Genomic DNA, 23,502 nt, shown 5'->3' with positions numbered 1-23,502 from the left:
ACTTCTCCTCACCAGATGCTAGTAGCACCACCTCCATGTACCAGCCAGGTATGAAAAACAAAACTGTCTCCAGAAATAACAAAATGTCCTTTGAGGGCCATATGCCTCATTCTCTTGATTGGGAGCTACTATCCTACATTGAATTATAAGTTTCTTTTATAGGAGTGCATTTGCAGCTTTCTTTAATTGGCATAAATATAAGAAAAGGAATTGAAATCATAGCTTGGGCAATGTCCTTTAGATGACCCCATTGAAGCTATATTAGAAACACTATTCATTGTAAATTTTAAATGGTGGGGATAACATTTTAATTGCATGTTTTAATTTAATGGCATCATATTTGTTAACTGCATCTTTTAGTGACCTCTGTGGTTCAAGGCACTTCAGTATTCTGTCATTTTCACCATATTATGTGTTATTATGAACTTCAGAGCCTATAACATTTAGCTATTTTTTTTATATTGTTCTGACCTTCTTATAACAGGTAGCTGGAATTTAAAAAAGAAAAAGTGGAGCTAAAAGAACAGCATAAATAATACATTTGTAGTTTTCAGTGTATTCCTATTCATGGGGGTTATATTCTTACCGGAAATACCTTTTGCAGATAATCTACTAGGTACTTGTTCTAGAAAATTTCATAAAAATTGAATAACTTTATAAAAATTGGAGATAAAAAATAATATTGAAAAAGAAATCCTTTGAGTTTCTCAAGCCCAATTAGAAATTACCATCCAAGGTGAAATTCATCACTGGTGTTTCTGTATAAATGCAGTTTTACATTGAACGATATTACATAATGAAATAGTGAGATGAAAACAGTGAGATTGTTGGTACAGCAAGATAGTCATTAGAATTATTATTCACTTTACATTTGTTTAATCTCTTAATCTTTACAAAACCCTTTTAGCGTTTCAGTTAATCCTCCCAAAAGCTTCAGTAATATATCAAAATTAAGATAGTAATAGCATGTAATAAGAGATAATGTTTTACTAGATTTTTGCTAGATCTAGTAACTATAATCTTGACTTATCTATTTATAAATACCTACTGGGGATTCTGCTATTTATAGCTTTTTAAAGAAGTGTACTAATTCCTTGAGAAGAACTGATTACACTAAAGCAAATTATGTACATTCTTATGTATCTAACAGATGAAATCTTCAAGCTTCTACTCACTAGAATACATAAAAATCCTTAAATTTAACCAAGAGCACACTGAATATTCTGATCATTCTTCTACCTTTGCTCAGCCTCTGAGTGTAACACAGAGTCCTTACCTGCACTGCTTGCAACAAGAGGCAGCCCTTCTTTGAATCAGTCTTTGTCAGCATTTGCTGAGCTCTTATTCTACACATCTGAAAATGTCTAATCTTTCCTATCAGTATTTATCATGTCCCTCTGTCTCCTTCAGTATTCTTTGCAAAATATAAAATATTCTGAGAGAATGGACTATCTGTGTGGCTCTGTCTTGATTTCTGTTTCTCACATAAAAATGTTGTGTATAGTTTCAGGGCTTCCCAAGAAAGGAACATTTATAATTCCTTCTGATGAAAAAAACATGCCTCCTGATGGTATATGTTCAAAAAGAGAGCCCAAGTCTTTCAGTGTTAGGGCACAGCCTTTTTTCATTAGAGTTTCATTCACACTTTGATTAAGAGCCACCATTTTGTCTATATTTTAAATAAGTGGATTCTTAAGAGAGTTTAAACAACTTAGGATCACCCAGCTACTGAGTGGTAGAGGCAAACTCAAGTTCCTAAATTTATGTTCTGTGCTGTTTTCCTATCACACATTCTTAATTCCTTGCCCAAGAGGTTGAAGGGAGTAGATCTTTGTTAGATCCATGAAACCTTGTTCCATCTCCCAGATTCCACAAATGGTTTCAGGGTGAGTTGTCAGAGACCCAGCAATTGTAAACATTCTAAAAATTATTCATAAGCTTTCAATCCTTATAGGGAAGATATCAAAATAAAGTACTTTTCCTCTCATTGAAAAAGAGGGAAATCTTGTCTACTGTAGGTGTCTCTTCCCCCATTTTACATTACTTTTTCTAAATACTTCCCAAGCATATCTAACAGCTAATCAAAATATCCTACCAGAAATCCTGACTGTATCAGACTATAGATCAGTATATGGAATATAGTTTGTTTATTTTTCTTTTAATTGGTATTCATCAGTAAGCAATTTTCAGTACCCTATATGACATCTGATTGCTCAAATTCCTTTTTCATTTTCTCACATTTCAAAAAACCTGAAAGGTAAATTTGGCCTTTCAGCCATTAGTTATTGTCCTTAATTACATACTTCTTTTTTTTTTTCTTTTTAATGTTTATTTTATTTTATTTATTTATTTTTTTGGTCATGTTGGGCCTTAGTGGCAGCATGAGGGATCTTTTTCCATTGTGGCACATGGGCTTTCCCTAGTGATGGAGTGAGGGCTCTAATCCATGCAGGGACTCAGTAGCCCCATGGCATGTGGGATCTTAGTTCCCCAACCAGAGATCAAACCCGTGTCCACTGCAGTGGAAGCTGGGTTCTTAACCACTGAATCATCAGGTAAGTCCCAATTCCATACTTCTGATTAGAAGATTTATTTTCTTTAGAAAAAGTAATTTGTTCTTTTTAATTCTTTGAAGAATCTATATGATTTTTTAACCTATCAATATAGGTAGTATTAAATCTAAATAAAAGTGCAAGGAGTATTGGAAGAAAAAAATAACCTGGGAAGAGGTAGGTACAATACTTAGAATATTTCACAATAGGGCAAAACTTTATCAAGTATTAAAGCCCCAGATAAGGCTGTGCTAAGAACTGAGAATATGTAAATAGAAAGACCTTGCTCCTGAAACAGTGTATCACATGGACGTATACACAGGAACATCCCAAAGACAACACATCTGTAAGCTTGAGGAAACATCATGGTACCTCAGATGGTAATCTGCCTGCAATGCAAAAGACCTGGGTTCGATCCCTGGGTCAGGAAGATCCCCTGGAAAAGGAAATGGCAAACCATTCCAGTATTCTTGCCTGGGAAATCCCATGGACAGAGGAGCCTGGCAGGCTACAGTCCTTGGGGTCCCAGAGTTTGACACAGCCAAGTGACTAGACCAGCACCACAAAATCTTGGAAAAGCAAATCAGAACATTTCGTCACCCCTGTTTACATCTTCTTGGCTTCATATTATTCTTGGGGTCAAGTCTAAAACCTTAAGGAAAGCCAATGATAAGGCTATTTAGGTTCGTTTTCATCAAAGTCAGGACCCTTTTGAAATGAAAAGTAGGTAATAAAAATATTTCAGAACAGTTCACTGTATTGATGGACCTATAAAACAGCTCTGTTCAAAAGTAGTTTTTTTTTTTCTACAGAATATCTGCACTTATTTGGAATAGAGCACCATGCTCTGGATAGACATTTTGATTGATAATAATAGATTCATAATGATAAATGTTTTGAATGCTTCTTCCACCACCCCTGATTTATGAAAGGAGTGGCCGTCCCTAACCACTTGTTCCTGAGCCTATTTGAGTGAAAGGTGATGCTTACATTTTATCTAGACAGGGTCTGGGAAGAGATGCAGGATGTTGCTCTGGTTATCTTCCATATTTAGGCACATTTGAAATTAGAAGGGTCACTACACACATGACTCTCACATGGTACCCCAGGAGCCATGGCAGAAGCTGGAGGTTTCCAGACCTGTAGGAGCCTATCTCAATAAGATGTAAACAAATAAAAGACTAAAGTAAATTCTACATTGAGCAGAACACTTGGTAACAGAAGTAACAAATAGTGGGTCCCAGCAAATAAGAATAAAGTGGGCACTTTCCCTGGGAGGCACTGCATGTTCTGGCCTCCATCTGCCTATTAGCCTCGTCTCTCCCAGGAGCTTTTGTGTTTTAGTAACACTGACTGCTTTACAGTTTCTCAGTAGTTCTTTATACCTGTCCTTCTAAGTGCCTCTACACTAAAACACTCTTCATAACTTTCCTCTGACTGTTCTTCATCCTGTGAGTTCCTTTCAGATACCAATTCAAGCAACACTTTCAGAGGAAAGCTGTCCTTGACTCATTGGTCTTTTAAAATCTTTTTTTATATGCCTACATAGAAGTCTTTTTTTTTTTTAATGTTTGAAGACTTTCCTCTGTTTATAATTACAAAGATGTTAGTTTGAATGACATATTCATAACTCATACAGAGCTGTCTCTTCCAGGAGACTGTAAGCCCTTTGAGAGTGAAACAACATGGACTTCCTTTCATTATATCCTTGAGGTTTTCCAAGAAGGCTGTAATCCATAGGGTTGAAAGAGTCAGACACAACTGAGCAACTGAGCACACACACACTCAAGTAATGCTATTGGATGAATAAATAATGCACCAAGTACAGTAGTCAAAAATGTTCATTCTTTTCCCCAAAGGAAATTTAAAGAAATCATCATCATGGAAATGAGTTATTTTGGAAAGAATGTCTCAGAAGAGATAACATATGAAGCATTCATTATATCACTTTTTTAATTGAAATATAGTTGATTTACATGCCATGTTAGTTTCAGATGTACAGCACAGTGATTCATTTACACACCCACACACACACATATGTATATATTCAGATTCTTTTCCCTTCTAGGTTGTCACAAAATAATAGTTCCCTGTGCTATATAGTAGGCCCTTGTTGATTATCTGTCTTATATATAGTAGTGTGTATATGTTAATCCCAACCTCCTAATTTATCTCTCCTCCATCCATAAATTTATTTTCAATGTGTATCTTTTTCTGTTTTGTAAATAAGTTCATTTGTATCTTTTAGATTCCACATCACATAATTTCTATCATATATTTGTCTGTCTGGTTTACTTCGCTTAGTATATTGCTGCAAATAGCATTATTTCATTCTTTTTTACTTTCTTTTCACCTTAGGCAAATTGCTATATCTATCTATCTACCTTCATTGGCGTTTTCAGTTTAACTGAATAAAGTGAGTTCCTAGCCAAATAATGTCAGAGTTTTTCAAAGCAGTATGATTAGTAAAAAGCACATATTTGGTGTCTATGGGGTCGCACAGAGTCAGATATGACTGAAGCGACTTAGCAGCAGCAGCAGCTATGCCCTGGATTTCTAATATGTCCATGAGGATAATGATGCCAACTCTACAGACAGAGTTACTGTAAAAAGAAAGGAAATTAAAGTGATAAAAACAATTCTTTAAAATTTTGGAAAAGTTTCAGTAATTTGGGGGGCAATCTTATGTCCTTCTTCTCTTTTTACCTTTTATATTGGTGATAACCTTAGCAATTATCTTTTAATTGTTCAAGTTCTATCTAAGATGCTCATTAACAGTTGAATGATTATATGTTTGTATAATTTTTTAAACTGTTAATAGCCTCTATCCTCATTTTATACAGCAAATACTTACGAAGAACATTTTTCCTTGCTTATATCTTGACAAAAGAAATTTCATTACTCAGTTTTCATTGTCACATTAAATCGAATAATTGTTGTAAATACTCTTCACATGTAGTTTTCCTCCTTCACCTTTGTTCCCTTTCTAGCATCTTTCTATGGCTTACAAACATCTACAGTTGAAACCAACCATAAAAATAAGCTCTTGAAATTCACTTACACCCACAGAAATCACTTTATCGTTCATATTTATAAATTTCTAGCTCTCCTCACCTTTTAATTCTGTTTGGAGACTAGTAAATTATTCTTTTAAACGTTGAAAAAAATCTATTAAAATATTCCTAATGGAAATGTTAAAAATATGAAGTGCAAATATTTTTTAATTTATGATTATATATTGCTGTGGGATTTCAGCCATAATAAAATAGAGCAATTATTTAACTATTACCTCAGGGGATGTGGGAAGATGTTTTCCTAATGAGGCAGTATTCTGCCCACTTGTTGATTAAGATTTTTGTGTGGCCTGCTTGTGTGCCCAAGTCTGATTAATGAATACATATCATAAAGTCCATGGGTCTGTGGTTTCTATTAGATGCAAAATGTTGCATATATCCTGAGGCATCCATTCATAAAATAAAGAAGGTGAAACTTCATTCTTTAGTTTTTCTCAAAATTATTCCTAGAGGGTCATTTCATTTTGCTAACTATTTCAGTTTCCATTGGTATATCTACCTACAGACAATAGATTTATAATCATATTGTTTTGTCAAAATTTCCAGAATGTGAGATGAAACAAAATTTAGATTTAAGAATGTTTAGTCAATTTAATTGTTGAATGTTCCTTTCCATAAACCATTAAGGGTACCTGAGATTGGGGTATACCACCGTTCATCCTCTTAGTCATTCGACAAATGTTTGTTGAGCATTTTTTATTAATATATGTCAGACTTTGTACTATCCCTTGGGAATACATCAGTGAATAAAATATTAAAAAGTCCTTACCTTTATGGATCTTATTCTAAGCCACTGTGCTTAGTCACTCAGTCGTGTTCGACTCTTTGTGACCCCATGGACTGTAGCCCAGCAGACTCCTCCGTCCATGGGGATTCTCCAGGAAAGAATACTGGAGTGGGTTACCATGCCCTCCTCCAGGAGATCTTCCCAACCTAGGGATGGAATCCAGGTCTTCCAAATTGCAGGTGGATTCTTTACCATCTGAGCCACCAGGGAAGCCCACAATAGTCACAGCCTGTTTTAATAAATAAAGAATTTTTCTATATAGACACATTCATTTGTTTGCATATTGTCTAAGGCTGTTTAAATGGTATGAAGAATTGAGTGGTTGTGATAGAGACTATATGGTCCTCAAAGTTTAAACTATTTACTGTCTGGCCTTTGATAGAAAAAGTTTGCTTATCCCTCTTCTATGTTAGAGTGATGTAAGAAAAGATAACTAGCCTCTCCCATAAAATATTCTAGAATATCAGATTTATTAAGAATAATCTTCTTATATTAATGTATCTAATAATTATTTCATTGCTCTTTGAAATACAGTTACTCTTTCCTTTTCTATAAAAATTTTAAAGATAGTTAGATTTTTGACCCTGAAATTTCAATTCTACCCTCAAGAAGTTTTAATAAAAATGAGAAATTGTTTAGATGAACAATAAAGAATTAACTTATTGTTGAATTAAACCTATTCAAGTATTTATTTTGCTCATATTAGTTTAGAGGAAAATCCTGAAAGTGGAAAAAAAGATCTATGTTTTACTGAAGAGATATTGCCTAAAATAAAGACCGACAGATATAAGTTCTGAAATTTTAAGGTGCTATTTACAGGTCCAATGAGTCTATATCACAAAATAATGTCTATCCAATTGTTAATAAATATGCACTCTATTTATTGTTCAGTTCAGTTCAGTTCAGTTCAGTCGCTCAGTCGTGTCCGACTCTCCGCGACCCCATGAATCACAGCACGCCAGGCCTCCCTGTCCATCACCAACTCCCGGAGTTCACTCAAACTCATGTCCACAGAGTCCGTGATGCCATCCACTTCAAATATGTGAGACAATTTGAAAGAACATCTTGCCATATGATTTAATAACTATTAGTGATGATTGATGTTTGTTTGGAACATTTATATTGAACATTATTCCATGTACTTTATTATGTAATTTAATACATGCAAAAACCCTGTGAAATAAATACTAATATTATCCATATTTTACAGACAAGGAAAGTGCAATACAAGGAATTAAATAAAAGCGAGAACTGGAATTTGAATCTATTTGTGGATTTTAATTTGATCGATTTATGAGGACTTGCAACTTGTCTGGCAGATAACTCAGTGTAGGAGTAGGAAGAAAAGTCAGTTGTGTCACTTTCTTCTTCATGTATACTTATCAGTATTAATTTTAATCCAAAGTACACTTTAGACTTTAGGTCTTACTTTTTCATTTTATTGCTGTGCTCAGTCGTGTTGGCCTCTTTGCGACCCCATGGACGTGAGCCTGCCAGACTTCCCTATCCAGGAAATTTTCCAGGCAAGAATACTGGAGCAGGTTGCTATTTCCTTCTCCAGGGTACGTTCCCAACCCGGGAATCGAATCCACATCTCTTGGGTCTCCTGCACTGGAAGGCAGATTCTTTACCACAGAGCCACTTGGCAGGGCTACTTTATTAAACGATGTGATATGATCTGGAAAGCCACCTGTCAGGCTCATGTACTATACCCTGCAGGAGGCTTAAAGATAACAAAGGGTTGGGGGAGGAGAGGAGGACTTCTCTATCTTTAGTAACAGTCACTTGACTCTCCAAATGGCTTGTATATATTTTTTTTAATTTTTTTCCAAACGGCTTTTATTTGATGTGTGAATAAGTGATGTAGAAAAGTGATGGCACCAGTATCATCTATAAAGTAGTAAACTTTAATTTTTCCTCGGAAAAATATCAGTAGGAACTCTAATGTGTTCTTCCTGTGTAGTAATGGATTATTTTTATATTCCACATAAGACCACTGACATGAATCCAGTAACCACACTTGAACTCTAAAAGATATAGAGCTCTATTGTTCAGCAGCACAGGAAAAACTTGACCACAGAGATCAAGAACACATGTGTCTCCTACATCGTTTTCAATGTCACTGGTGACTTACTAAGTTCAATGAATACTAATGTCAAATAGCTAAACAAATCACTACTCATTAATGTTTTCCACTTTTAACCATTTCTAAAATAAAGTTACTGTTAGTAGTCAAAAATAAATAAACATCTGAATAGTTAAATTCTTGAACTTGTAGATGTCAATTTAACTTCTCTTTATCCTTCATCTATAGTTTGGTAGTTTTGCAGAGTTCTTAGGAGCATTAACTGTAGAATTTGTCCACTAGGTATGAATCTTGACTGCCAGTTATTTAACTTCCCTATGCCTCTGTTGCCATAAATGTGAAACACATGTAATGATACAGATCTTACTCAACTTACAGTGGGGTTATGGCTCAACTAAACTCCATGTATTAGATGCATGTAGAAACGCTAACCTTACGAACATCATAGCTAAGCCTTGCCTACCTTAAACATGCTCAGAACTATTATGTTAGCTTAAAGTTGGGCAAATCTTTTAACACAAAGCCTGTTGTGTAAGAAAGTATCTCATGTAATTTCTTGAATGCTGAAAGAGAAAAACAGTGGTTGTATGGGTACAGATATTTGTCAGTGTCCTGGTTGTTTACCCTGGTGACCATGGGGCTGACTGGGAGCTGAGGCTTGCTGCCACCCCTCAGCATCAAGAGAGTACCATACCACAAATAACAAGACTGGGAAAAATCAAAATTCAAAATTGAAATACAGTTTCTACTGAATGCATATCACTTTCCCACCACTGTAAAGTCAAGAAATCCTAAATCAAAAATGAGGGACTGTTTGTAATGATAATATTAAGAGGAATAAGAATACTTATCCTATAAAGTTCATGTGAGGGTTAAATAAATGAATAAATAAAGAAGGCTGAGAATAGTGTGCCTGGCACATAGAAAACATTGAATAAATATTAATATTATTTTTTTTAATGATTTGAGTCTCTGTTTTAGATATTGAGTATATGAAAAATGGTAGAACAACTATTCTTCCAGTTGTATACCCAAGAAGTAAAGGCCTGTTGGAAGAGTATTGGTGTGTTTTAAAGCATAAACCTTAAGAGATTAGTCAAGTATCAGATATATTGTTAATGTTTTTCAGTTGCTAAGTCATGTCTGACTCTTTGCGACCCTGTGAACTTCAGCAGGCCTGGCTTCCCTGCCCTCCGCTATCTCCTGGAGTTAGCTCAAGTTCATGTCCATTAATACACTGTTAATATCCCAGAATAATCTATGAGGGATACTCTCCTCTTTGGATATTTAAAACCTACTTAAATAGATTGTATTTTAGGATTCTTGCAAATGTTTCAGTATATTTCAGATTACTGAATATTCTTTTCCTATACTTACAAACTACACTCCCATTTCTCCATAGTCTACTCTCTCATGTGCCAGGCATTAGCCTCAGGAGAAGACATGCTACATATTCCTAAAGCTGCTCAATACTGAGCCTAGGGAATATTTTAAAAAGATGAGGCTTGTGATGCTGGGAAAGAAATGCCTCCTAGCAGTGTCATGAGGCTATATTTAGGGGGAAAGTTAGTCCACTCCACAGGTCTAATAAAAGATCAACAAACTCAGTGGCATCACAATTTCTGTTTCCTCTAAGTTTATACTAATGCAATTTACCATCTAAACTTTGAAAATTTCGTTTCTATTACTGACCAGGGTTCTTGGCCTCCTTAATCAGTAGAAATTGATCACAGACCACACAAGAAATTCAGACAACGCTTTATTGGAGACCCTGCTGCAGCAGAGTGGGGTGGCGGGGGGGTGGGGCGATGAGAACAAACAACAGGTCCCCTTGCTTGCCTGCTCCCTGAGGGGATGAACTTGTTCCATATATGGAGTGAGGGTAGGGATGGGTTCAGGGGTCGGGCCACAAGGACGGCTTAGGTGGCTTGCCCACCACTTAGGTGGTGGTGTGTGCAGGGGGCATGTGCAGTACCCTGCTTTTGCTCCTGAGCCCTGCTTTTGCTCCAGGTTCTTCAAAAGTGGTAGCTGAGTTTGTTGGTCTCTCTGTATCTTTTGTCCAGAATGGCCACACTTAATTTTAGTCCCATATAGTTTCTTTGTATTTTGTTGCTTGAGGAGAGGTGTGTTCAGGTGCGTACATTGCTGCACTCCACTAAAGGTCCCAGGGTTCAGCTTGTCTTATAACTATTACTTTATTAGCAAAAGGTTTTTAACAGGTCCTAGCCCAATCAACTGCTTCCTGGCACAGCTTCATCACGCAGATCTTGGGATTTCCAGGGGGAGTTCTGCCAAGCCTGGGTGTATTCTTTACTGGGCTCAAACCTTTAAAATGTGCTCTCAGCCACTATATACCTTCAGGGTATTTTATCAGTCTCAGTACATTCACACATGTTCAGGTTCCACAGTGGTGCAATATCTGAAAATTCACCCCCTCTTCGTTTGAGATCTCTTTTCAAACAATTATAGATCAGCCTGCATTGAGATGATAATGTCCTTCGGGTTTTCTACTATGAAGTCAGTGTCCTCAGATTAAAAAAAGATCAGATGAGAGAATAATTTGAAAGCTATGAAATCAGAATTGTCATATAAACCACAGAATGCTCATGTGCTTTGACTTTCAGATAAACAACAAATTATTTTTTAAGTATGTCCTCAATGTTGTATGGAATACACTTACACTAAAAAATTACATTGTCATTTATCTGAAATTCAAATTTAACTGGCATCCTATATTTTTATTTACTAATCTGGCAACACTATGAGAAAGACCTATAAAAGTAGGTATTAATGTTATAATGAAAATGTGACAAGTACTTGAAAGTATAGACTGCATTTATGATTTGCTGAAAAGGAAGTCATTTATAAGTTATAACTCGGCTTTATCTTTTTACTTTAGGAAATACAGAAACAGATTTCACAAATAATAAATGTTTTCGTATAATTGACTACCCAGAAAATATCTAGAACATCAATAATAAATATGAGTTAATGATATATTAGCATTTGTTTTAAGCTGGATTTAAAATTTTTATTTTAAAAATAAGAAACACTGTAGCTATGTGGGGGTTAATATCTATTCCAAGGTAAACAGTGGTAGTAAACTAACACAGGGTGTTTTACTAATGCTGTAATAGCAAATTATTACAAACTTATTGGCTGCAAATCTGTGAGTTCACAGTCGGGGAGGTCAGAGGTCTGCATCCAGGGAGGCTCAGCTGACTCCTCTGCTCAGAGACTCACTGGGCTAAAAACAATGCAAAAGCCATTCTGTAAACTTTGGGGGAGAATTTATTTCTGTGCTTATTCAGATTGTTGGCCAAATTCAGTTTCATGCAATTTGATTTCTTTGCTGACTTTTGGACAGATGTCGGACTCCATTTCAGAGAAGGCAATGGCAACCCACTCCAGTACTCTTGCCTGGAAAATCCCATGGACGGAGGAGCCTGGTAGGCTGCAGTCCATGGGGTCGCCAAGAGTCAGACACGACCGAGAGACTTCACTTTCACTTTTCACTTTCATGCATTGCAGAAGGAAATGGCAGCCACTCCAGTGTTCTTGCCTGGAGAATCCCAGGGACAGGGGAGCCTGGTGGGCTGCTGTCTCTGGGGTCGCAGAGTCGGACATGACTGACGCAACAGCAGCAGCAGCAGACTCCATTTGTGGAGGCTCCCGCATTTCCTGCCTCATGGCCCACTTGGTCTCTCTGCTTTCTGACCTTCACTTCTGCCCCATCTCTCCTGCCTTCTGCAGTATCTCTCTGCTGAATCTCTTTTGCCTTCCTCTCTGGTTAAGGGCTCACATATTGACATTGAGCCCTTTTTGGTCTAGGATAACTTTCTTGTCCTAAAGTCTATAACTTTAATTCTATCTATAAAATCCCTTTTACTGTACTCACAGGGTTCCAGATGTTAGGGTGTAGACATTTTTTTGGAGGGGCATATTATTCCACTTATCACATAACCCAATACTATGTGAATATCCTGTAACTAGGCAGGTAAACTAAGGCATGTAATTAAGGCATGGGCTTCCCTCATAGCTCAGTCAGTAAAGAATCTTCCTGCAATACCAGAGACCTGGGTTTGATTCCTAGGTCAGGAAGATACCCTGTAGAAGGAAATGGCCACCCACTCCAGTATTCTTGCCTAGAGAATCCCATGGACAGAGGAGCCTGACAGGTTACAGTCCATGAGGTCACGAGAGTTAGACATGAATTAGCAACTAAACCACCCACCCACTCCCGCAAGGCATGTAAAAGAGTAATTCCAAATATTTTTTTTTTTACAGAAAATCAGACAGAAGATCAAATTCTCAGCACTTTATTCCAATCTATCTAATAGATTTTTTTATTAATAGATTATCTTTTCATTTTAAAGGTTAAATTAAGAACTACTCAGCCATCTCTGCAGTGGCCTAAGGATTGAGAATGGGTCTTCTTTTTTTATAGCCTCTTGGTAAGACAGTAAAAACCACCTTTCGTCCATGGCAGAAGCAGTTTTGTTCTAGGCCAGTTAATTTAAAGGTAATAAAACTATTTGGAAAGGATATTATGGTTGTGATCATGACACATTCTTAAATGAACCAGATCGCACTTGATATATGTGAAAAATTAAAGCATGGGACTAAAAGTGCTGTAAGAGAAATTTTCTCATTTTTTCTGGTGAGATCTGACATCAGCATATAGATGGCTTCATCAATTATTGAGAAAAGACTAAGAAAGGAAAAAAATGACTGATTGGGATGCTTCATTTTGAAGTCTGAGTTTGAAGCTCTTGGGTTGAATGTACCCTGTTAGCCTTAATCTTTAAGAATTAGCAGCTGCTCTCTCACCAACCCATCTATTTAAATTTCTAGTTAAAAAAACCTAACCCACTTAAAAAATTTTAATTCTCTCTGTCAAATATCAGAGTATGTGTGCAAAACTTTAAAGTAATTGCATGTATCAATAAAGTGAAGAAACAGATATCTGTATAGATAAATATCACTTAAGATAAAGCAAAGGAAATTATTTTGAAAGATTTTTTTTCCACAGCTATTTTTATTCTCTTCTGTACTCTGTATTCTAAAGTACAGCAGTGAATTTCAGAGTTCTTATTATATTTACCGTGTAGTATCCTTGTTTTGTTTATTCCTAGAAAAGTATTGTGGACTCCTGGTTGATAAGTTAAAACTATATTTTAAAAATTGAACAGAAATGTTAATGAATGGCTATTAATTTGCAAGTCATTAATTAGCCCCTTTACTTTTGTGATGCTATCATTAGAGATAAATAATAAAGGAACAACAGCTCTTAAAATCAGCACACATAGGTAAACAGTAATGAGCAAAAGTGTGAATCATTTTAAAGGGTCTATTTTCCTAATTAAGGTTAATAGTAATTATTTCTACTATATTTTAAAGACTTGCCTGGTGGCTCAGATGATAAATAATCTGCCTGCAATGCAGGAGACCTGGGTTCCATCCCTAAGTTGAGAAGATCCCCTGGAGGAGGGCATGGCAACCCACTCTAGTATCCTTGCCTGGAGAATCCCCATGGACAGAGGAGCCTGGCAGGCTACAATCCTTGGGGTCACAAAGAGTCAGACACAACTGAGTGACTAAGAACAACACATTATATTTTAAAGCTTTACTGAAGCATTCAAGTTTGTTATTATTGACAGTGTTAATAGTATGTTTCCAATTATTTAAAATATAGATATTTCTCTATAAATTTTAAAAATAATTACTTTTGGAATAATTGCAAACTATTTCTTATTATTAGAAATGTTTTTTTAATTCTATATAATCTTGTTCTGAGTTTTGTTTTTATCACATCTCACACTGTTCATGCTTATTTAACAAAATATTCCCTCCCAGAAGATACTTTTCTGGACCATGTAAAATGCATAGAGTTTCAACTTAATTTCCACCTTTTAGTAAATGAAGTCATGTGCCTTTAGGTGATACTAATTCTTAACTCAATTAGAAAAATAATTTAAAGTAGCTTATATATTTATGAATAAAGAATGAGGCAGTGTAAAAGGAGTATATGTAGGTTTTTCCAGTTATCCCAAATTTGCTGAAAATTATAATATGACCTTGAGTTTGGCTTTGAGTTTTGTCAAGGAAAAAGATATTCTGACACTTGTTAAAATGGTAAGTAAGACTTCTTTCAGGACTATTGTGATAGGTGTCAAAACTATCAAAATAGAAGGGATTAAGAACAACTCTGAATACTATAAGAACAACCGGGGATTTATAGCCTAAGAACAGGTTATGTGTGGGGGTTGTGGATGGAAAATTACCAAGACATCAAGTGTAGGAAGAATTATTGCTAAACTTATTTTAAGAGCTTTCTTGCTGAATGGCAGGCCAGGGTGATCAGATATCAATGATGGGAGATGAAAAATTTGATTAAATGTTGAAAGTGATCACATATCAAGGGGGGAGGGGGAAATCCTCTGTAAGCTGACTCAATAGAATTCCTGCTAAAACTAGACACTGCAAAAATGGCACTGAAGCCCAGGGTCAAGGCCTGAATGAGAAGAGGGCTCAGAGAAACTTGACTATAGCTTAGTTAAGGAAAGTTTTTGTCAGTTTCCTACTGATGAGAGGCAGGGAAGAACATGTCGACATACCGAATTTGCGGACTGTCCAAAACAGTAAAAACTACCATCATGCTCTGCATTTCCGTGCAGTTGAACTCAGATCTGATTTTATCAATTGGGTTTCAGTTTTTCACAAAGCTACAAGTCTGTAGGTAGGTAAGTAGTGTTAAACAGAGGTGGTGAGATAATGAGCTAAGGGGATATCTAAGGGTCCTACAAGGACAATGACCTGAAGGCATGCTTTGTGTGCTGGAGGAAGAACAGGGAACCCAATGTGAGTGGAGTGAACTGATCAAAGCAGAAAGAAGTAGAACTTGAAGGAAGAAATATATCATTTCAGACCTTGTTGGGAGATTTTCAGGTTTAACTCAAATAGGAAGCCATGGGAGGGTTCAGACTAAAGAAATGATCTGACTCACATTTTAAAAGGTCAGTCTTTCTGCTGTAACGAGAAAAGACTGTAGGAAGGCAAGGACACAAGCAGAGAGACCAATTAGGAAGCTTTAGCCCAGGAGAGGCATGACGGTGTCCTCTTCCAGGAAGGAAATGTAAAGACGTTATGCGGTGGTCATATTCCAAATATGTTTTGAAGACAAAGATGAAAGGTTTGTTGATGAATAAAATTGATTACTGCTAGAAAACGAGATATAAGTTGGTAAAGTTTACAGCAAAAATAGATTATTTAGGAGAACAGTAGTTTACTTTTTGACATTTTAATTCACCATGTCCATTGGATTTCCAAGTGAAAAAGTCAGATAGAGCCTAAGGATCTTATTTAAATCCACTGAGTCTGAGCGAGTAAGTATATGTAGATAGGTCCAGTGACTGAGATCTAGACAAATCACTTATTTTCCCTGTGTTGTACTTTGGTCACTCAAGACTGGCCTAGAAATCATACATTAGAGTGTCATCCTTTCTGTCCTCTACTCTGCAAACAACTGCATGACATTTCTTGACTAGTATTTTACATGCCTGTTGACTGGCCAGCTCCCCTATTATACTGCAGGTTTCTTTTGGAAAGGGACTATAGTGCATAAGTGATTCTTGAGTGAAAGAATAAAAAACCTTTGCATTTAAGGTAAAATCTAAGTACTCTTCATCTCTTTCTATCTTTCCCCCTTTGTTTTCCTTAAAGACATACCACATTCTTGACTCTTATAAGTCTCATGGCCTTTTTAAAATGCCATTTTGCATCACGAAATGGCTTTCTCCCTCATTTCTGATCAAGTTCTGGTTTAAATGCTAAATGTACCCAGCCCTCACCACTATACCAGACACTTAGTGGACCCTGTATAAGATGGTTCAAATACATGCAAATAAAATGCTCCATATACTTGCATTGTTGATTAGTCGCTAAGTTGTTTCCTACTCTTTTGAAACCCCATGGACTATAGCCCGCCAGGATCCACTGTCCATGGGATTTCCCAGGAAAGACACTGGAGTAGGTTGTCATTTCCTCCTGCAGGGAATCTTTCCAACCCAGGGATTGAAGCTATATCTCTGGTTTCTCCTATATTAGCAGGAAGATTTTCTACCACTGCGAAACTGGTATTGTCATCAAATGTGAATAATACAATGTATTTCTGATTGTTTTCATTGCATAAAACCATAATACTTTTTTGATAAAAATGCTTTAAGCTGTTTTATCTTACAATTGGGAAAATATGTTTATGGACTAAGAATCAGTCTCCTGTTTCTAGAGCAGTGCCTGTTTTATAAGTGTGTTAACATTTCCCCTTTTATGTAGAAAACGAACTAGATCACCCATAGAGAATGTTCCATTTTATTCTTCACTATTTTAGCATATGATGTGAAAGCATATCCAAAATGCATATGCATTTCTAAGAAACCATAAGAGCAACTGTTTTTCAAATGTGTTTTATCAAAATTAGAATTTTAAGAAATTCTAATAAAGATTATAAATGTTAACCACTAACTTGGGAAACGTATGCATTAGTGAACAATCATTTTAAAATTTAATGTTATTTTATCTTACAACTCTTCTTTTGTTGAGATAAGTTCAATATAAACACCTCATAAAATTCTCTGAAGATTTTCAAACCAATAATGTTTTGAGTATATTATTTATACTAACCAAATTTTAATACTTTTTCTTATTTAAAATATATTTATAAAATTAAATACAACTGTTCCCAAATTTATTTAAAGATGCTGTAGCTATAGAAATCTAGAAAATACTAAACATCTCTCTTTCATAAGTAGCAGAGACTATTTATGAAATTAAATATTATTAAATTGTCATTCAATTTAGTTGTTTAGGCATGTAACATAGTGAAACTTGTCAGCTGAATCAATTTAAATATGTTTTATCTCACTACAATTGCTGAATTCTTTTCTTTGTATGGGCTCCTTAATAAGAATTCATTTATCATGTAATTAGAAGCAATAAATATTTGGAAGCTGGAGAAGGGACTAGATCCATATTCCTCTTAAGAGTTTCTCTCAAGAACCTCTCCATGGAGACATGACAATATGAAATTATCTGATCTGTTATTTTATACTGCTTTTGTAACAGTAACTAATAAGTACCATTTTCAGTGCTATGTGTGTGCTCAGTTGCTCAGTTTTGTCCTACTCTTTCTGACCCTTCAGACTGTAATGCCACCTCCACTGTCCATGAGATTTTCCAGACAGGAATACTGGAGTGGATTGCCATTTCCTCCTCCAGGGGATCTTCCTGTGGCTCCTGCAGGGATTGAACCTGTGGCTCCTGCATTGCAGGTGGATTCTTTACCACTGAGCCTTCAGAGAAACCCCTATCATTTTCAAAAGCTATGTAAAATTTTTAGAATATGGAAGAAAAAACATAATTTTTCTATAAGTTTCTGAAATCCTAGTATAAGAATTAGCCAAAAATTAAAATACTGCACTTTGCTACTGCTGTTATAAAATACTTTGAAAAATCTGTTTGGGTTAATAAAATATATTCAATAGACGATTAATCTACAAATTATTTTTATAATTTTAATATTTCACATTATTAGGATGCTTTTGTTAAAATAAATATACATTTTAAGTATATCCCTCAATTAATCCTCTGACACTGCAAATATGGCTTACAAATCTCCAAGAATACAAGAAAAGGAAAAAAAAGAAATGGAAATTTTTCATAATAAAGTCCTTTTAGAAGAAGTAAAAATTCTGTGCATTCTGTATAACCCATACTCAGGAATATAGATAATAGAATATAAATATTTATCATAAAATGTATAGGTCTTCAAACAAACATATATTTCATTGAAGCATTCATTTTGAAAGTTTATGAGGTTAAATTTAGGAAAATTAAATCTCAGCATAATATTAAGAGAGATAGCTAGATGAACCATACAACACAAAGTTTATTCAAACTTTTTATAGTGATAGAACTTGAGTGCTTTTTTCTAATTTCCTTTCAAATTCTCTTTTCCAGTTAAAATTTTCAAAAGATTGACAGAATTATCACTAAAACTTATTTTCAAAGAAATAAAAATTTGATTTCTCAAATGTTCATTAAGTTTTTCAAACCAAAATTTATCTTAATATGTATATTAACCATATTATTGGCAGAAGATGATATTCATCAATCTGTAGACATGATTGTAACATCTGAAGAAATTCTTGAACAGGTGCTTAATACAATCTGGCGAATTGCACTACTACGATTTGTACTGACAATTTTCAGTGGTATTGTAAAGATCAACCACATCTTTGTTTGCCTATGTCTATCAGAGGATTTGTCCTACTTAATATGCATAAAAATGCCATGGTTTGCTGATTTCTTATTTATTTTATATCTTTGCCACGTGTTTATTTCATTTATATGTATCTAGTTTGTTATAAAAATTATCTCTTGAAATTATTTTCTCAGGTTAATCTCTTGGCATTTGGAGTTATCATATACAAAGTGTTTCGTCACACTGCGGGGCTGAAACCAGAAGTTAGCTGCTATGAGAACATAAGGTATTTCTTCGATTGTATTTTCTTTAGCAATTCAAAGCTTTAGTAACTTAAAGTGCAAATAATTTTTGGAAGGCAGTTTTTAAATTATTTTTTCACAATTTCTCCCATCATATTTAAAATAGTTACTGCTAAATAGCACTTAATATGTTTAATAAGCCTGTAATCACCACAGATCAAATGATAAATAAAGTAATCTTTTTTGAACATACTCCCCTTTGGGGGGAAAAATGATAATGACTACCTTTTAAGACAAAAGTCAGCCTTAGGATCGTCTCAAAGCAGTTCTCAGAGCTTAGTAGCTGTGTTTCTTTCTTGTGATTCCTAGTTTGCATGCTGCCATGATTTTTCCTCACCTCCTGCCCTTTAAAACTGATTTATTGAGATCTTGAAAGTGGTTTGTTCAGGGAAAACTGAAGTGTACTGTGGGGAACATTAGAAACAACTGACGTTTGGGTCGCTTGGGAACACTTCTGCAGTTTCAATATCTTGCACAAGATTTATAGCTAGAATTTAGCAAATGTTTGATTACTTTCTTTTACTCCTCACCATTCATCGTAACATGTAAGTTGCTGGTTTTAATAAAGTTGAAAATGACTCATTTTCTGTGGTACACTGCAAAAATATCTTCTGCAGTAACGAATGATTGCACTAAGAATGAATGAGAAAATAAGCATCAGTTGCCTCATTTTCAAGGCAGTGTCCTCAGTGAGCAGGATTGAATGTTGTTTTACCAAAACTCAGAGGCGGTAAGTTGTAAGTATGTAAGAGAGTGTGTTCCTTTGGTGTTGTTTTTTTTTAAGAAATCGGCATTCTAACATGAATTTACTTTGAAGTAACTGTATTGGAAACCCACCACCCCAAAATGTTGTTTTATATCTTACATGTTCTTCTCTACTGAGCCTAAGAGGAAAGCAGAAGCTTCCTTTGATGTCCTGCCTATGTGCTGACCTAAATCTACATGGTATTTTTTTCAAGGTTTCTTAGGGAGACTACTTCCTAACAGCTATATGTCTTAGCGCCAGGAGTTCTTGCGACATTAATTTTGAAATCAAAGCATACACACTGTAGTATACCAGATGAGCATATCTTAAGATTAAGGAAATTTCTCAAAAACTACCAGATTTTAATAATGCCGCCTTGAATTTGGACACATGCCCCAGCCACAGTGCACTAGTATACCCTAGCCTGTCCCATGTAACTATGGCACAGTTTGTCAGTTTCAAAATTCTTTTTGATCTTTACCAAAGATTTCTGAGTTATTCCAACTTCCTACAAAATTTAAGTGATTTGAGGATGTGTTAAGTCTTCATAGCTTTCTCTGCTGGAACGTTGCAAATTTCTTCCAGGTCTTGTGCCCGAGGAGCTCTTGCCCTCCTGTTCCTTCTTGGCACCACCTGGATCTTTGGCGTTCTCCATGTTGTGCATGCATCGGTGGTGACAGCTTATCTCTTCACCGTCAGCAATGCTTTCCAGGGGATGTTCATCTTCTTATTCTTGTGTATCTTATCTAGAAAGGTAAATAATTTGTAACTCTTGTCAACCTTCTAGTATATGTGCATAATATCAGTGAGCAAATTGATAAAAACCCTCATTTTCATAAATTTATGACTTGTGCCTTTATTGCCTAAATGCAGTACATCTTAGCATTGAAATAATCAGAACACCTGTTGTCCATAGCAAAATGTGCTTTTAAAAACTTGCTAGTAAGAATATAAATAATACAGCTTACATTCACTTGAGTGTATTCTGACATATAATCAGCAACAATAATTTATAAAACCAAGTATAAATTTAATGTGATTTGAAAATAATTTGATGTAATTGTTGCAATTATGTTTCACATTTCTTACTTTATTTTCTTCTTTTTTTTTAGATCCAAGAAGAATATTATAGATTATTCAAAAATGTCCCTTGTTGTTTCGGATGTTTGAGATAAACAGAACTATGGATGATTATTGTCATGCAGAAATAAAAATGCCCAGCTATGGATGGCCAATGTATAAATATGATTCAAACAAATTGTTCAATTATTAATTACTAGATAATCAAATATTTTAAATCCATTTTTCTGTTTACTGTGTAGGAACTGTAGATAATACAAGATAAAATTATGTACCATATAACTATAGTAAGCTTTTCTACATGACTTACTTAGCTGTGTCAAAATAGTATTGCAGATATTTAGAAAGCAATTAGTTTTTCAGAATGATATCACTGCACCCAAGGAAAGATTTTCTTTCTAACACAAAAAATGTATGACTGTCCTGAAGGAAACCCACTGGCTTGATATTATTGTGACTCGTGTTGCCTTTGAAACTAGTCCTCTATCACCTTGGTAATGAGCTCTGTTACAGAAAGTGGAACATAAGAGAATGAAGGGGTAGAATATGAAACAGTAAAAAGAGAGTGAATGTTATAACAGTGAGATGTGTTTTGAGCAGACTTGTTTTGTAAACTAGATGAGAATTGAATAAACACATCTTGCAATTCCATGAGTTGTTCTGAACTTAAAGTTTTGCTGAAACAACTTAGACTTATACTTGCTACATCAATTTTCTATTTCAATAGAAAACACAAAACTTCACAAAAGAAAAAACTAAACATTTCTGTTCTGTTTTTACGTTAATATCAGAATGAAGTATACACTCTTTCTGTACTTATTTCACAGATTGCGATTTCAGATGCTTATTCAGTAGTACATAAATGTGTCAGAATATAATATTGTTCATGCCTGTAAATGTAAAAATCATGTATATAAACCTGAAGTACTCTATTTCATAACCTTTCAGTTTAGTGAAAAATACTGTATCTCATTAGACTCATATATTTGAGTTCTTTATTTTTTTTAATTTTAGAAATATTATAGTTCACATTGCAATATTCCCTTTTAACTTACTATTTTTAAAAGGGCACTGTAAATATGAAAGTATTCATAAAGTGAATTGCTATTTTTTTCTGTTCAGAAAAGTACACATTAAAAATGTTATTTATAACAAAGAGATCACTGAGAACTGTATAAACTTCCCCAGAAAATATATTTTCTGACAGTTTTCCACTAGTAAAACATATCTCCTAAAATGTAAGTCTTCTACCTTCCAGTCTTCAAACTAAAATATAGAAGCAGGGATTTTATTTCAAAATATATGTAATTGTTCTGCACTTACCTATAAAAGTATGCCAATACACCAAATGTTGTGATTTTACTTAATTTCTCCAACTGTTAAAATGAAGTCTGTCAAATCTTTCTCTAACAAATAAAATGTTATCTAAATGAATCCTTGTACTGCTTGGCTGAGTCATTTCTCAAGAAAGATAAGCTACCTGCCAATGTCTTAAACATTTTTAGATCTGTGATAATAACTTTTTATTTGATCTTTTGATCTCTTATATGGTTAGCCTATAACCTGTTATTATCATTATAATTATTGCTGTAGGACAGTGCTACTGGAATAGGATACTGAAAAAGTAATCAGTTCAATCAGTATATACAAATTATGTGTCGTGGGCAGAATAATGGTCCTCCCAAAATGCCCACATCCTAATCTTTAGAATACATGACTATGTTAGTTACATGTTAGCTAACAGCTGTCAGCTAACCTTGGCGTGAGGAAATTATCCTGAATTATCCAAGTGGGCCCCATGTAATTACAAGGTTCCTTATAAATGAAAGATGGAGGCAGAAGAGGGAGCCAGTCCAAGCAATGCGACATGAGACATACTCAGCTGCACATTGCTGTTTTTGGAAATGGAAGCAGTCCAGGAGCCACAATATGTGGGCAGGCAGCCTATAAACTGAAAAAGGCAAGAACATGGACTCTCCCCTAGATCTTCCAGTAGGAAGTCAGACCTGGTGAACCTTCATTTTAGCCTGGAGAAACTCAATTCCAACTTCTAATCTCCAGAACTGTAAAATGATAAATGCCACTCAATAACATCCATTGCCACAAGTGCTTGGTTTACTGAGGACATTATCATCAATGACGAGCAGATATAATTCAGAGAGGCTATGAAACAGGAAAACAAAAGCGAAGGTCTACATTGGCTTTCTTTTTGTTTATATCCTAGTAATAAATGTGCTGCTTGTGAATCAAATAAAAAGAAAATAATAAATGTATATTATTTTAAGCCACCAATTTGTTGATAATTTGTCACAAGTTTGTTGATAATTTTCATAATTTTTCAAAGCAACTATAGGGTGCTAATATTATGGAAATATGTATGTGATGACATCTTTAGAGCTAAGCGAGTATTTATATCATTAGAAAAACCTTAAATTCTGTATCTTGTTTTCATCACCCCTCTCATAGACATCACTGGATGAAACCTCTGTTCTTTAGCATGAGATTTCATATCCTCTTACTTACCTTTTTATTAGATAAGTAAGGATGTCTCTTTTTTTGTTAAATGGGTGTGTGCACATGTATATATATATGTTTATTGCATTAAATGCCTCATA

At 35.0% G+C, this 23,502-nt stretch overlaps 1 protein-coding gene across 1 annotated transcript in view; it reads left to right on the top strand.

Moving 5' to 3' along the window:
* The window catches only part of ADGRL4 (adhesion G protein-coupled receptor L4), a 146,755-nt gene extending 124,434 nt beyond the window's left edge, over positions 1 to 22,321 (top strand). Inside the window, exons 13-15 of the mRNA XM_055402030.2 lie at positions 18,955 to 19,046; positions 20,393 to 20,561; positions 20,920 to 22,321. Coding sequence (XP_055258005.1) covers positions 18,955 to 19,046; positions 20,393 to 20,561; positions 20,920 to 20,982 — 324 coding nt within the window. The 3' untranslated portion in view covers positions 20,983 to 22,321. The remainder of the gene's footprint in view (positions 1 to 18,954; positions 19,047 to 20,392; positions 20,562 to 20,919) is intronic.
* The last annotated feature ends 1,181 nt before the right edge of the window (positions 22,322 to 23,502 follow it).

This window comes from Moschus berezovskii, chromosome 4 (assembly GCF_049115385.1).
Source record: "Moschus berezovskii isolate FMDL1 chromosome 4, NW_MosBer_1.0, whole genome shotgun sequence".
Classification (NCBI taxonomy): domain Eukaryota; kingdom Metazoa; phylum Chordata; class Mammalia; order Artiodactyla; family Moschidae; genus Moschus; species Moschus berezovskii.
This window is presented reverse-complemented; position numbering and strand designations above follow the sequence as displayed.